Raw genomic sequence first — 16,926 nt, 5'->3', positions numbered from 1 at the left:
CAAATGTATTCTTATTTGGCTGTTAAAGGACATATAAATATAGAAAAAAATTTTAATATACGTAATTGTGTTTAGGGGGAAGGTCCTAAAGCCAACTCTACTCAAGGGATGCCTTGGTAGCAATGATTGTTAACCATCTGGAGTGACAGAAGAAAGTGATATTGGGTAACTAACATCTTAAGAAGTTTCATCTCAAGTTTTTGTAATATTATAGCAACAAAAATAGAATATTAATTATGCTATTGGGTGCTCCATTCTCGTCACAGGGGTGGGCAGTTTCATCATTTACTGATTAATGTGATCAGTCTCACTGTAAATTTGTGATATATGGAGGGACTTTTAAACATAGTTGGATGGTTTTACATGATGTCAATATTTTAATGTAATTTAAAAAAATAAACACTAGGATAAACACTAAGACCACCGGGCAGTATTTTAAATACTTAGGAATCCTTTTTTAGCAACTCATGGTTATGATGCAGTGTAAGATTAAAGGATAAATATTCAAAATGAATTGTTGTAATTTGCATTCTCCATGTCAGGTAGACCACCTTAATCTTATGATAAGTTGGGTATGATAAATCCCTGTGATAGCATGGAAAAAAATCACAGGAATTGCAGGAGTATTGCTTTATGTATTAGTTATTCTATATGGCAAAACCATTTGCCCAAGGAAAACATCAATAACTTTCCTCAGATGCTAAATACAGCGCTCAGAGTTTATTTTTAATGCTGGGAGTACTAGGTTATTTCTATCTAGCTAGATTTGTCCTGTTGTGGCAATTATGGAAGAGCAGATGAGTTAATTAGGCTCTTTTCCATGGGATCTTCTGTTGTCTGTTTTGCAATACTGTATCAACAGTGAGATAAAACACAGACTGCTTCCACAGATTTCTGCCTGTTGTTTGTTAGTCAAGTAACCTTGGATACCCTGTGATGAGTTGTATGGAGGCAGCTAGTCTAACACCTGAAGGTCCTATAGGCTTCAACCCTTTAAGAAATAGTAATTTTTTAAAAACTAAAATGTAATGATGCAGAGCTTTAAAAACAATATCCACTGCATTCAATATTAGGTTTCTTGTTTTCCATAAATGTATGCATTCTGCTTTGGCAGGTTTTAAGAAGAAGCAGCGATGAAGAGAAAGTTCTTTGTCTCGTTCGACAGCGTGCAGGCCACCACTGTCCAACAGCTGTGATGGTGGTGCTCATCATGGTATGGGACGGCATCCCTCTTCCAATGGCTGACAAATTGTACTCGCAGCTTACGGAAAGTCTAAAGTCATACAATGGTCATCCCACAGACCGAAGATGCACTCTCAATGAAAAGTAATCAAATCTGTTTTGTACTGTTTTGCCATTCAGTCTATTATATCATGTTAAATTAACTACCAACTACATATGTTATATGGGAGAACAGAATTTTAGGTATTGTGCAACTAAAGAGTGAACATTTCTTTAACGAGAGACTTGGTTTCATAGTGGGCTAAGACCATTTTAGGATATTCTCCTTTAGAATATTCTTTTCTTGCTTCTCTCTTTGGTACCTGATCCTTCTCACCCCTGGAGTCTGGAGGAGAGAGGTTTTTCTATAAAGGAACAGCTCCTCCATAAGGAATTGTACAATTTTGCATTTCCTATAGCACTGTAAGAGAATATCTGTTTTTCTACAGTTTTCCAATGTTGTCAAACTTGAGTTTTTGCCCATCTAATAGAGGATAAATGTCATCAGTTTACGTTGATTTGAATTTTTCATATTATGAATAAGAGTATTTTTTCATATGGTTAAGAGCATTTGCCATTTGTTTGTTTTTTATTTTTTAAATTTTGTTGACGTATAATTGATTTACAATGTTGTTTTTAATTTCTGCTGTACAGCAAAGTGACTCAGTTATATATATATGTATATATATACATATTCTTTTCCATTTATGGTTTATCACAGGATATTGAATATAGTTCCCTGTGCTATGCAGGAGGACCTTGTTGTTTATCTATCCTATATCATAACAGTTTGCGTCTGCGAATCCCAAACTCCCAGTTCTTCACTCCCCCACCCCTTGGCAACCACAAGTCTGTTCTCTATATTTGTGAGTCTGTTTTTGTTTTGTAGGTTTATTCATTTGTGTCATACTTTAGATTCCATATGTAAGTGATATCATATGGTATTTGTCTTTCTCTTTCTGTCTTACTTCACTTAGTATGATAATCTCTAGTTGTATCCATGTTGCTACAAATGGCATTATTTTGTCCTTTTTTATGGTCAGCCATCTGTTAATTATTCTACCCCCTATTTCAAAAGGAGTGTTCATTTTTTCTCTCCCTTTGCGATTTAATTCTAAATGCTTTTGCCACTTTGATATTTGTCTTTTTACTTCTGCTATGTCACCTTTTGCACGTTTTCTTTTTAATGTAATTTATTGTATCTATGTTTCCCCTTATTGTGTCTGAATTCTGAGTGGTATTTAAGAACATTTTTCTCTCACGTGAGTTACAGAATAATTCACCCATGTTTTCTTTTATTGTTGAAATTTGAAATTTTTAAAACGTAAATCTCTGATGCATTTCAAATTTATGCTGGACAGAAGTGGGAAGAGGAGATCCATTTCTATTCTTTTTTCCATTTATCCCAATACTACTTACTAAAGAGTACTTCTTTTCCCCTTGATTTGAAATACTACCTTATACAAAAACTGTATATAATGGAGTCCTCTCTTTTATATGAATTCTGTATCACTGTCTGGTCTTTTCACGTACTAGTACCACATTTTTTAAGTTATAGAGGCATTATAATATATTTTAATATTTGGTAAGGCTAGCTCACTATTTTTGCTCTTTTTCAAGGCTTTCTTTGTTATTTTATGTTTGTGCTTCCAAATGAACTTTATAATCAATTTGTCTAGTTTTAAGATAAATCTAATGGTATTTTTAATGGGATTGCATTAAATTAACTTAGAATAAACTGACATTGTTATGATATTGAATCTTCCAGTCCCATAATATGATTTTTCTTTCCATTTGTTAAAGTTTACTTTTATGTTCTTCAAGAGTGTTTTGTGTAGTTTTCCTCATAAAGTTCTCTTTTTTAAAAGAAATGTCATTATACAAATTATAAACAAAATATATATCATTCACTCTCTAACCTCCACACAAGATTATTTGTGTACCTTCCAGAACATTCCTTTATGTTTAAAATCATTTCATTATATTTTTGTTAATCTTCCTAATCCCAAGTATGTATACATCACTTATTTTTTGAATTTTTGAATTTTATTTTATTTGTTTTTTATATAGCATTTTCTTATTACTTATCTATTTTATACATATTAGTTGTATACATCATTTTTAATGTTTCTATTTTATTATGTGGATTCACAATAATAAAATACCTCTTGTATAGAAACAGTTCTAAATGATATACATATAAACTTATTTTTCCCAAGAATTCATAAATAGTTTTATTCTATATCACTCAATGTAGATCTAGCCTATCACTTTTAAAAAACTTTATAATTACAGAAATGATGCAAGAATATTTCAGTGAACTCTTATATACCCCTTACCTGGATTCCACAAATGTTAATGGTTTGTTACATACACTTATACACATGGTCACACATACACATAAGCTTACATGTTATTATCATTATTGCTTTTCTATACTTTCTTTCAGAATAATTTGTGAACTAGTTGCAAACTTTATGACTTTTCCCCCTAAATAATACTTCAGAGGGTGTTTTCTAAGAATGAGGACATTCTCTTACTTAACACCAGTACAATTATCAAAACCAGGAAGTTTCACTTAGATAAAATGCTATTCTCTAATTCAAATATCATCTATTCTCCAGTAATACTTCATATTAATTTTCCCCTACCCATGATTTATGGATTGAGTTGTTTTGTCTTTTGGGTCTCTTAATCCTTTTATCTGAGTCTTTTTTTGTGTTTCGTGGCATTTCCTTTTTGAAAAGGACAGGCTAATTTTGTAGACTGTTGCTCAATTTTGGATTGTAGGATTGTTTCTTCCTGATTTAATTCAGTTCAGGAATTATTGGCAGGCCATAATATTAGGAGCTATTTTAAGTCTATTTGTCTCATCATTGGTGATGTTGACTGTTTAACAGAAACTTTTAGGTCTCACAGTTAAGAGTTAAACTACATTTTTCTACTTGTTTGGCAACTTCTTTGAAATTCTGCAATTTCAAATTTACCTTCTTTGATCCTATTTATATCCTATTTTTCTTCCTTTTCAAGTTATTGTAATCTTTTGCCCCTTTAAAAGCATATATTCCATCTTAGTGGAAGTTAGAATATTTGAACTATTCCTCCTTCCTTTTTTTCCTTCATAGTGTCTTAAATGATCCTTTTTACATTCAAATATATCAGGCATTTTCCTGACTTTCACAACTAAAAATACTTATAGTTTTTTTTTTTTAAAGATTTTATTTATTTTTGGCTGTGTTGGGTATTAGTTGCAGCACGTGGGATCTTCTTTGAGGTGTGCGGGATCTGTTGTTGTGCCGCGCGGACTCTTCCTTGTGGTTCTCAGGCTTCTCTCTAGTTGTGGCGTGTGGGTCTTCTCTTCTGTAGTTGTGGCGCGCAGGTTCCAGAGCACATGGGCTCTATAGTTTGCGGCATGCCGGCTCCAGTTGAGGTGTGTGAGCTCAGTAGTTGTGGCACCCGGGCTTAGCTGCCCCGCAACATGTGGGATCTTAGTTCCCTGACCAGGGATCAAACCCACATCCCCTGCATTGTAAAGTGGATTCTTTACCACTGGACCACCAGGGGAGTCCAAAAATACTTACAGTTTTGATCTCTAAATCTCTATATTCTTTTTACTCACTGTTTTTTAAAAACGTGTGTTTTTTAATTGTATTTTTTTAATTTAAGTAATTTAATTTTATTTATTTATTTATTTTTGTCTGCACTGGGTCTTCGTTGCTGCGTGTGGGCTTTCTCTAGTTGTGGCGAGCAGGGGCTACTCTTTGTTGCAATGCCCGGGCTTCTCATTGCGGTGGCTTCTCTTGTTGTGGAGCACAGGCTCTAGGCTCGCGGGCTTCAGTAGTTGTGACATGTGGGCTCAGTAGTTTTGGCTCACGGCCTCTAGAGTGCAGGCTCAGTAGTTGTGGCGCATGGGCTTAGTTGCTCCGCGGCATGTGGGATCTTCCCGGACCAGGGATTGAACCCGCGTCCCCTGCATTGGCAGGGGGATTCTTAACCACTGCGCCACCAGGGAAGTCCCTGTTTGTATTTTTAAGTCATATAAGTACTAATTCCATACTATTAGAAGTTTCAAGCATTATGCAAATAGGAACCACAAGGGTGTACATTCCTTCTTTGGTTTCACATCTTTGTGTGTATGTTCTTATCATTGTCATCCTTAGTATAGAGTCATTTGGGGGTTTCAGAAATGCCCCCAAGGTTATAAAATTACTCAGTCGCTGAACGAAACGAGCTTCCTCCTCAATTTTTTCTCATGACATTTATAAAGGCTTTCTTTAAAATTGACAAAGTGATTTCACATACAACACATATTATCCTTAATCAGTCCTCACAGGAGTATATCAATGTCATTTTACAAAGGAAGGATGAAGTCCAAAGAGATAATGAGATGCTTTAATTTTCACTTCTGACAGGAAACCAATCTTGGATTAAAATCCAGGCCCTTTATTTCCCTTCCTTGGACATCTCCAAGTCAAACAAGTTATGGATATATCAGATCTGTATAGTTTGTTGCCTTTTATTTGTATTTACAATCTTGAACAAACATTTCAATTGAAGATTTAGTTATATTCAAGTGCAGTTAGCCTTGTGTTGTTAACATAACACTACTTTAAATAAGTAATAAAATAGATGTGTTAAAATGATTTCATTATCCATCTATACTTCTATAGTTATATGAACCTGAAATGTTCTATTTGAGGTATTGTCCTACTTTATCAGTTCATTCCCTTGCAATTACCATCTTACAGTCGTACCTGTACATGTCAAGGAATTGATCCAGAGACTTGCGGAGCTTCCTTCTCTTTTGGCTGTTCTTGGAGTATGTATTTCAATGGCTGCAAATTTGGTAGAAGCCCAAGTCCTAGAAGATTTAGAATTGATCCAAGTTCTCCCTTACACGTAAGTGTCCTTTTTACTTATGAATTGCACAATGAATATATAAGTACATTCCTTTTAAAAAATTTTTTAATCGTAAAAAAATTAAATATTAACAAGTAGTGACAAAATAGTAACTATATGTGTATATATATATATATATATGAAAATAGTTTAAAATTCTAAATAATGTAGGTAAAGTCTTTAACTATCAACCCAAATTCCAATTGTCCCTGGCTCCCTCCTTCTTCTCCCCTAACCCCAAAGAGAATCACTGTTAAAAAAAAATCTAGAATTTTATACCCAGCCAAAGTAGGAAGAATAAATAAAGCTATTTGCCAACATTTCAAAGACTCAGTAAGTTTACTACCCACAGCACTACTATGAAAGAATTACTAAAGGACGTAATCCAGAAAGAAGATATATGAAACCGGAACCAATCTGTCCGGAACACGAGGCCATGGTGAGCAAAGAAATTAGTCAACCTTACTGTTAAGTTTAAATAAGTTGAGTACTTACATTTTTTTAATTGAAATAACAATAAGTATAATTCAATATTCTTATCAAATCAGGGGTGGGTAGGTAGTGGGAGGGGGTGGGGCACCTATATAAACTAAGTGTGGTAATGTTTTATGCTTTGTTTGGAGTTGGGAGGATTTAGATACTGATTAACTCCAAGATCAGTGTTTTTCAAACTTTGTGCTGTGACCATGAGTAAAAAACATTTTATAGTACAAACAACTATACAGGCATATATATATTCAAGTAAATAAATAAAACAAAACAATACTTCACCTTATTATATGTAGCAAAAATAATATTTAGATATTAAAAAGTTAATATATCCTATATAGTTATTGCTGAGGATCACTATGATTCAGTAAAATATTTTTTATGAAATTTTATTTCTCTTTTAAATGCTAGTTTTGACCTACTAAACTGATTTCATGGTCCACTAAAGAGTCATGACCCACAGCTTGGAAAACACTGCTCTAGATATTGTCAGAAAAACATATTTGAGAAGTGTATGTTTAAAAATTTTTTAGATGAATATGAATAGAATTTATAACATTTGAACTAGTGGTGGAAAAAAAATCCATTCATCAGTCAGCAAGGTTAGTTTAAAAAATCATTAGGGGCTTCCCTGATAGTGCAGTGGTTAAGAATCCGCCTGCCAATGCAGGAGACACGGGTTCGAGCCCTGGTCTGGGAAGATCCAACATGCCGCGGAGCAGCTAAGCCCGTGAGCCACAACTACTGAGCCTGTGCTCTAGAGCACACGAGCCACAACTACTGAGCCCGTGTGCCACAACTACTGAAGCCTGCGTGCCTAGAGTGCGTGCTCCTCAACAAAAGAAGCAACCGCAGTGAGAAGCCTGCGCACCATAACGAAGAGTAGCGCCCGCTCACCGTAACTAGAGAAAGCCCTCGCGCAGCAAGGAAGACCCGACGCAGCCAATACATACATACATACATACATATATACATACATACATACATATATACATAAATAAATAAAAAATTTATTTAAAAAATCATTAAGATACAGGATAAATAGGAATCGATAAAACAGCAGGAATTAATCTAATTGTATCTATAATACAAGGAATATAACATACAAAGAAAGCTCAGAATAAATAAATAATCCCTTTAAAGAGACAATCAAAATTATTTGGTTTTTCTAGAGTTCCCATTTACTGTAATGAAGGAAATGACTCTAGACAGAGAACTATCCTTTGCAGATAAAGTACCTTAGAAGAAATCTGACAAGAAGTTTATCAGAACTTTAGGGAGAAAACTATAAAAATTGCTAAAAAGACATATAAAATACCTGATAATGAGAAGATACCATGTTCAAAGGTCAGAACACTTGATAATGAGATGTGAATTCTCCCTTAAAATTTTTTTTTCCAAATAAGTATCTGATAAAGCTGTTAGTATACAAATATATTATTTATATTGACATGACTGTTAAATTTTTATTCTATAACAAATAACTCTGTTATATAATGAATGTAAGATCAGTTTTTGCTTATGGTTATTATTAACAATGAGTAATGTTTATGTAGTGTTTATAATACAGGAAGAAGCATTCCTCTTTCCAGGAACTGACAAAAGGCCAGTGAAGCACAGCAGGCAAGGGAAAGTGAGGTGCATAAAGCGACCTTGTAAACCATGTCAAGAATTTTGGAAGATCATTGAAGACTTTTAAGGCGGAGAGTGATATAATTAAACTTTTCTTTTTAAAAAGGGATCTCTCTGGCTGCTCTGTGGATTGGAGTTGGCCAAAAGTTGGTATAGCAAGATGGGCTAGCTTTGACAACAGTCCAGGGAAGGAATAGTAGTGACTTAGAATATGGCTGTGACAGAAGAAATGATAAGCAGTGGTTGTTCTGGAAAGATTTTTTTTAATTAGGTACTATTCCTTGACATAGGATATGCTGAAACAGGACCAGGTTTATAGAAGGCAGATTATTAATTCAGTTTGAATGCATTGGCTTGGAGATTCCTAAGAGAAATCCAAGTGAGGTTGTCAGGTCATTAATAAGAACCTGAAGCTCAAGGGGTGGTCTGTGGTCCAGGTGGTAATTGTAGGCATTGATGTGGAGAAGATGGTCCTAGAGATGAAGTACAGGGTGAGAAGGGCAGAGGGATGTAGGTGTGAGCCCCATTAGGTAAAGATCTGATAAGAAATCTCTATCCGACATATTCATTCTAATGAAACCATTAGAAAGTCAGGATTTTTACAATATGAATAAAGAACCTACATTCAAAAATGATACTAATAATCATCTATTTAAGTTTCATTTAATTAGCTTCTATTTGCCTACTTTATTTCATTTCCACATAATAAATGAGATATTCCATAAGATGACAAATTGCCCAGTCTGACTTGTGACACTGAATGATTCTTAATACTCTATTAGCAGTAAAACACAATTACCCCACCCAATATTTCAAGTGTTATAAAATATAATAAAGTCTTTTTAATAGGCATTTAAATAATAATTCCTGAGTTTTCCTCAAATTTATAATTAATGTGTGAGTATAGCTAGGAAGTGTTTTTAAAGTAGGGGTCTGACCTCCCTGACTATATTTATTAAGCTACATTGAGTAACAAATACATAATTAGACAGATGAATGGAACAGAGCAATCTAGATATAGACCCTATATATACATGAATATCCTTTTCAATGAAAGCACCAACATAAATGAGTAGGAAACCAAAAGGATTATCACTGATGCTTTGCAGTTGCCAAGACTGAGGCTTGTTAAAAAGCAGTCAAGAATTAACTTCCTGTGTCTATATTGGCTTTGGTTTTTATAATAGTCTGCTTCATACCAGAGATGACCTGGTCCACATGAAGGCTTCCTTCCTGAGTTCTAGGCATCCACCAAATCTCAAATGAGGCGGAAGCCTTCAAACCTTCTTAAGTCCTTCATTCATCCTTGCTGTCAGTTCTCCATCACTTGTCTTCCTTAGATGTGACTGATCATTTATCAAGTCTCTGACTTGGTTTAGGATATAATCATCTCTGAAAAACTACCACAATGATTTTCCAACTATTGTTGCCAAAGGCTGCTTTCTCTCCTTCGAACCTCATGCTGTCATCAGTGACATTTTTAATATTCTTGTCATGACGGTTTTCCTTTGAAAAAATCTTACATGTTTCTACTGTCATTAGAATCTAGAATCTTGAAATGGTGTTAAGGCTTCTCCACAGTTCTATCAGATCTTCCTCAATTTATAGCCATTCCTGTGTAGAAAAGAAAACACTGGTTTTAGACAGCCCATTGCCTACTTATTACGTTTGAAGCTCTTAACACAGGATCTGATAACACGGTATGTGCCTTATGTGTGTTGCTCTCCCAACTCTGTTATAGAAACTTGTTTCACTGTCAGAATTTTTCCAAGTCTCCACTTGTTAGCAGGAAAATTGTCTTGATTTACTTCAAGTGCCCTGTACTATTGAATAAATATGAAATATGGTTCTTGTTTTTAACAACATGAGCAGTTTTGCAACTTACCTCTAACACCAGTTAGATTTCTCATTAGCTGATAACATAGACTTTTAATTTCAAAAGACTAAATTCAAGCATAACAGTGACTAATAGTTTAGATTTTATGAAAACTATCCATGTCATTTTCTATGGTAGCTCTTTTATCTGGGTAAGTATGAACCATGCATCAACCACACATCAGCAATGATGTATAATTCATTTTCATACGTTATATAATAAACTCATCACTCATATGTTATTATGAAACAACTTTTATGGACTGTCTCTTCCTTTAGGAAAAAAACCTTGAAGATAATTTACAGAGTTTGGCTACAGAATTAGCTCCAATTTATAAGCAGTATGCTCCAGTTGCTTACCAAAACCAGGTATGTTTTGGTTCCTTATACAGTACTCTTAAACATGGTTGAAATTTATATCTAAACAATGTCATTGTTAATAGAAAATTTTTTCAAATCTGAACTTAATGTAGATCTTTTATCAGACAGCTTAAAAAATTGTCTAGCGTTTTTTAAAAAGTCTATTATGGGGCTTCCCTGGTGACGCAGCGGTTGAGAGTCCACCTGCCGATGCAGGGGACACGGGTTCGTGCCCCGGTCCGGGAAGATCCCACATGCCGCGGAGCGGCTGGGCCCGTGAGCCATGGCCGCTGAACCTGCGCTTCCGGAGCCTGTGCTCCGCAACGGGAGAGGCCACAACAGTGAGAGGCCCGCGTACCGCAGAAAAAAAAAAAAAAAGTCTATTATGGCAATTGAATTAAATCTCCAGAGTGACAAAGTTATGATTGTTTCTAGGAATAAAACTTATAAAAGCAGAAATGCCTCATCAAGAAAGTAATTGGGAAGTGGTGGAGATGGGGAGATGTTGGTCAAGGGGTACAAACTCCCACCTATAAGACAAATACGACCTGAGGGGGGCTTCCCTGGTGGTGCAGTGGTTAAGAATCCGCCTGCCAATGCAGGGGACACGGGTTCGAGCCCTGGTCCGGGAAGATCCCACATGCTGTGGAGCAACTAAGCCTGTGCGCCACGACTACTGAGCCTATGCTCTAGAGCCTGCGAGCCACAACTGTGGAAGCCCGTGCACCTAGAGCCTGTGCTCTGAAGCAAGAGAAGCTACTGCAATGAGAAGCCCGCGCATTGCAACAAAGAGTAGCCCCCGCTCACCGCAACTAGAGAAAGCCCGCGCACAGCAACAAAGACCCAACACAGCCAAAAATAAATAAATAAATAAATTTATTAAAAATATATATATATGACCTGGGGATCTGGTGCCCAGCTTGGTGGCTATAATTAACAATACTATATTATATACTTAAATGTTTTAAAGACATCCTAAATGTTACTTCTACACACCAAATAATCGTAATTATGTGAACAGATTGCAATGTTCACTAACCTTATTGTGGTAATCATTTTGTAATCCATACATGTATCTAATCATCACATTGTATACCTTAATCTTACATATGTTGTATGTCAGGAATACCTCAATAAAACTGAGTTGGGGGAACACATTGTTTTAAAAAAGAAAATGAAAAGACCACCACAGATTGGGAGAAAATAATTGCAAATCATATATCAGAGAATGGAGAAAATAAGTGTGTAAAATACCTAATTTTAAACATAGGGAATTCCCTGACAGTCCAGTGGTTAGGACTCTGTGCTTTCACTGCCGAGGGCCTTGGTTCAATCCCTGGTTAGTGAGCTAAGGTCCTGCAAGCAGAGTGGCGCAACCAAAAACAAAAACAGAAACATAACCAGAAGTCCATATTTTTTTAAATATTTAATAAAAATTAAAATATTTATTTGTATTATCATGAATAACACGCTCTCTGTTAAATTCCAACCTTTCATTTAAAAAAGTTGTTAATTTACTTTCTATACTGGTTCATGAATATATATGTACATCTACTTTATATAGACATTGAAAACTAGATACATGATCAAAGCACTGTATTATTCTTTCTTCCTAATGAAATATTTCAGGCTACTGTTCTTGTTTATCTACCCCCAGTAGGTATTAATGCCCTCACCCTGCCTTCAGTGATTGCCACTTTAATCCATGTAGTCTCAAATTCTTTACCCTGAATATTACTAAACTAGACAATCACTAAAATAATATACTGTAGTGTCAGATATCTCTGAAATTATAAAGTGTAATTAACTCATAAACTTTATCAGAAAGTGAGTTTTACTCTTTATTGAAGGTGATTCTTTCTATCTCTTAAAACCATGGGTCATACATTATTTTTCAGGTGGCGCTTGAACACGCTGCTCAAGAATGTCGGCTTGGCAAGAAAGAAGGTCGTCCTTTCTCTGGGGTCACTGCTTGCCTAGACTTCTGTGCCCACCCCCACAGGGACATTCACAACATGAATAATGGGAGCACGGTGGTATGTACCTGGATGGCTTTTGATTCTAAAGGCTCCATCACTGTACATTCAAGCTGAGGTCCTTAAGGATGATTGTTGTGACAAATCCTATTTAATGTCTGTTCCACATAGTATATATCGATAGTGCTCCCCAAAAGTTACAGAACCAGCCTGAAATACTTTGTTGAAAGTCTTGAATTATACATTTAATTGTGGTAGGTTTGTTGGGATGTAGAACTACATGATTATTCAAAGCAACCATTCTGTGCTATCAAACTGGTAGATAGGAAGTTAAGCAACTTACTCTTTCTTGCCATCTGTACTTCAGGTTTTTTGTGAGGGAACCATGCCAAATTTACCATCCTTTTTATTAATATTGGTTCTTAGTGCTCGTATGTAGAGATATTTAGAAGAAATATTTGCACATATATGTGCATACTATATTTATAGCCATGAAAAGAATCACATGCCCATAGCAAGAAGTCAATCAAGATAATCTTAAATTAAGGAGAAGACCACAGGAAAAATCGTGCAATAGTCCTTTTATAAGGGAAATGAGTTTGCTTCAAGTAGTTCTCTTCTTACCTAGTAAAACAGATTAATAGAGAGTGATTACCTCTATTTCTGCACTACATGATTTTGACCTCTTAGAAGACATAGCTATGATTATTACATTCTGATTGGAAGTGTACCGTCTGATCCATCAAAAGGCAGCCTTCCTTCCTTATTTGCTCAATGAGGTCTATCAGTAACAGATTAAGGAGCCAAAACAACTTTTTCCCTATCACACCCTTTCACTGATGTTGCCTATGGTCTCTGAGACCAATGTTATTTCCAAATGCTGAAATTTTATACATCCATCCAGATGAATCTTAGCCAAAGAGTGATTCGACATCATGCTTGGCTAGTACATTTTATGTGAGTTGCTCTTCATTAGAGAATATTAGTGATCAGGTTGGATTAGGTTCAGAGTCAAACTAAGTTTTAGTTCCTCTTCTCATGTTTGTTTGTTTAATTATTTATTTATTTTTGGCTGTGTTGGGTCTTTGTTGCTGCACGAGGGCTTTCTCTACTTGAGTCAAGCGGGGGCTACTCTTCGTTGCGGTGTGCGGGCTTCTCATTGCGGTGCCTTCTCTTGTTGTGGAGCACGGGCTCTAGGTGCACAGGCTTCAGTAGTTGTGGCACGTGGAATCAGTAGTTGTGGCACACGGGCTTAGTTGCTCCGCGGCATGTGGGACCTTCCCGGACCAGGGCTCGAACCCATGTCCCCTGCACTGGCAGGTGGATACTTAACCACTGTGCCACCAGGGAAGTCCACATTATTTAAGTATTAAGAAATAGTGTGAAAAAAAAAAAAAGAAATAGTGTGATTTATAAGCTAAAGTAATATCTTTTTATTAGTTAATACTTAATATGAAGGTAGTGAACAATTCAGTGACTGTTCCTTAACTTAGACAATGAAATAAGATGGAATGTAACAAAGAAGGTGACTTAAAATATTATAAAATGCATAAACATGTATAATATGTACTTACAAAATCAACTCAACATTATACTGGTCTGCTTACAAATAGTTGATAAGTTATTCAAATTGAAAAGCATTGAGTGACTTGATATATAAAATATTTTTCCAAAATGAATGAATATACCAGCAGTAACCAACTGAAAACAGTTCCCTTTCACAATGGCAACAATAAGAAGGTAGGAATATCTATTATGAATGTGCAGGATCTCTAGTTCCCATTTCATGTTTTCTTCCTATCAGGTCTGCACTTTAACACGAGAAGATAACCGCTCATTTGGTGTTATTCCTCAAGATGAGCAGCTGCATGTACTTCCTCTTTATAAACTTTCAGACACAGATGAGTTTGGCTCAAGGGACGGAATGGAAGCCAGGATCAAATCTGGGGCCATCATGGTCCTCGCACCCCACCGCAGAAGAAGAACACGATTTACTCAGCCAGTTCCTCGTTCTGGGAAGAAGAGAGCAGCAATGATGACAGAGGTTCTCGCACATAAGATAAGGGCTGTGGAAAAGAAATTTATTCCTCGAATCAAGCGGAAGAATAATTCAATGACAAACAACAATAAGGCTTCATCGCTGCCACTTTTAGGTAAGGCTTATTGAGCCTGATAATTTTCTGTGCACAACTTTCACTGGCAGTTCAGTTTGCACTTGTCTTTGCATCTTATTTTTCTTTATTGTCTTTGCCACTCTCTTAGGAGTGAGGCATTATGAAAAGAAAAACTTTAGATCAGATATCTACCAATCAAGTTAGCCAATTATTTTTATATAGTTTGTTTAGAGTTTAAACTAAAACAGTGAATATATTTCCATGTACTTGCCAAAATTAAAAGCCAACAAAAAGGTGACCCATCAGTATTTCTTGGTATTTTTTTCTCTATTTATATTCTTTTTTAAAAAAAAAGCAAAAACGAAACATGTTCTTATCGTTTGTTCCCCAGCTATTTTGAAGCAAAGCCCCTTCTCAGCATACATAAAATGACATCACTTCCTTGAAGTCCTACTTCATCAGCTTTTTTTTTCTTCTTCATCAGCTTTAGCATCAGTTTAAGTAGTCCATTCAACAAATATTACTGGGCACTACTTTGAACTGTTCGAGGTATCAGAAATGTAGCAGTGAATAAGAGGGGACAGAGTGCTGTGAAAGAATTCCATTTGAATAGGGTTGTCAAAAAAGGATTCACTGAGAATGAGGCATTTGAGCAAAGTCCTAAAGGAAATGAGAATCAGCAATGTTTTTATTTGGAGAAATAGCATTCCAGGTAGAAGTGGCAAGTGCAAAGTTCAGGAGATGGGAATTTACCTTGAATACTTGATGTAAGCAAAGAGGCCAGTATGGTTGGAGCACAGTGTGAAATGGGGAGAATTGTAGGATGTGAGATCAGAGAGGTAAGAGGGGCATCTGAGCCATTCATCTTGGGCTTTGTAGATTGCTGTCAAGACTTTGGCCTATATTTGAGTGAGAAATAGAGAAGGGCTATAATCTGACTCAAACCTAACATCCCAGTTACTGGATTGAAACTAGAGTCAAGTGGGGTAGAGAATAGAATAGTAGGGTGATCATAAACAGGCTATCCTAACAACTCAAGAAAGAGATGATGGAGCTTGGACCATAGTGACTAGTGAGGAGGACAGGAGAAATGTCTGATTCTGGATGTTTTTAAGGTAGAGTCAATGGGATTTCTTTTCTTTTTTTTTTTTAAATTACTGTATTTTATTTATTTATTTTTGGCTGCGTTGGGTCTTCGTTTCTGCGCACAGGCTTTCTCTAGTTGCAGGGAGTGGGGGCTACTCTTCGTTGCGGTGAGTGTGCTTCTCACTGTGGTGGCCTCTCGTTGCGGAGCACAGGCTCTAGGCACGTGGGCTTTAGTAGTTGTGGCACGTGGGCTCAGTAGTTGTGGCTTGCAGGCTCTACAGTGCAGGCTCAGTAGTTGTGATACACGGGCTTTATTGCTCCGTAGCACGTGGGACCTTTCTGAACCAGGGATCGATGCCGTGTCCCCTGCATTGGCAGGTGGATTCTTAACCACTGTGCCACCAGGGAAGTCCTGGGGATTTCTGATAGATTTAAGTCTTGAGTGTGGACCAAAAAAAGTGTCAAGATTTACCCTGATGTTATTGGCTGGAAGAAACTGGAAGGATGGTTAAACCACCAACTATCATGAGGAAAGGAGGGAGAAGAACATATTTGGCAAGATAAAGAGGGAAATCAGAGGCCCACTTTTGGACATGGTAAAAGTTCGAGACACCTGTAGACATTCAAGTCTAGACGTTAGGTAAGCAGTTGAATAAGAGTGTAATTCAGAGAACAGGTTCAGACTGGAGATAAAATTTAAGAGGTCAACTGGATAGAGATGGTATTTGAAGCCTTGAGTGTGAATGAAATCACAGAGAAGGAGGTGAAAAGGGAATTTGATCGAGGACAAATCCTGGGAATTTTCAATTTGTAGAGGTTTCAGAGATGTGGACGAACCAGCAAGAGAGGCTTAGACTGGGAAGGTGTGGTGTGGTAGGCATGAAACCACAGAGGAGTGATCAGCCCTGTCAAATGCTGCTCCTGTGGCAAGTGAGAGGAAAACTGAGATTTTATCTTTACATTTGAAGATGACTGCTAGAGCAGAGTGCAGAACAGTGGTGAGAATGAAGGAAGTAGGTTTATAGGGAAATGGGAGAGAAATGGAAGACATGCATGTTGGCTATAAAGGGGGTCAACTGAATGGAGTGAAGGTTATAGAGTTGAGGATTTTTTCCTTAAATGGAAATTTAAAAAAAGGTACAAAGTGAGTGAATTACATAATGAATTCCACTTCCCTCATAGACTCCTAGTTTAAAAGTTTTTCAATACATAGCCATTCTATGTCATCTATACCATTACCCAGGCCACATGGGTATGAAAATATAAAGATATGA

The 16,926-nt window shown here is 36.3% G+C and overlaps 1 protein-coding gene across 5 annotated transcripts in view; it reads left to right on the top strand.

Moving 5' to 3' along the window:
- The window catches only part of TET1 (tet methylcytosine dioxygenase 1), a 132,069-nt gene that overhangs the window by 102,615 nt on the left and 12,528 nt on the right, over window positions 1–16,926 (top strand). For 3 of the 5 annotated variants that reach the window (XM_060286266.1, XM_060286267.1, XM_030862415.2), the window contains 6 exons: window positions 1,115–1,326; window positions 5,970–6,120; window positions 6,473–6,559; window positions 10,396–10,485; window positions 12,375–12,512; window positions 14,257–14,605. In XM_060286266.1, the coding sequence (XP_060142249.1) occupies window positions 1,115–1,326; window positions 5,970–6,120; window positions 6,473–6,559; window positions 10,396–10,485; window positions 12,375–12,512; window positions 14,257–14,605 (1,027 nt within the window). The remainder of the gene's footprint in view (window positions 1–1,114; window positions 1,327–5,969; window positions 6,121–6,472; window positions 6,560–10,395; window positions 10,486–12,374; window positions 12,513–14,256; window positions 14,606–16,926) is intronic. The other 2 variants (XM_060286268.1, XM_030862416.2) reach the window with 1 other exon arrangement.

The sequence above is a fragment of the Globicephala melas genome, chromosome 16 (genome assembly GCF_963455315.2).
Source record: "Globicephala melas chromosome 16, mGloMel1.2, whole genome shotgun sequence".
In the NCBI taxonomy this organism is placed as follows: Eukaryota; Metazoa; Chordata; class Mammalia; order Artiodactyla; family Delphinidae; genus Globicephala; species Globicephala melas.
The sequence above is the reverse complement of the archived record's forward strand: the minus strand, read 5'-3'. Positions and strand labels throughout refer to the sequence as shown.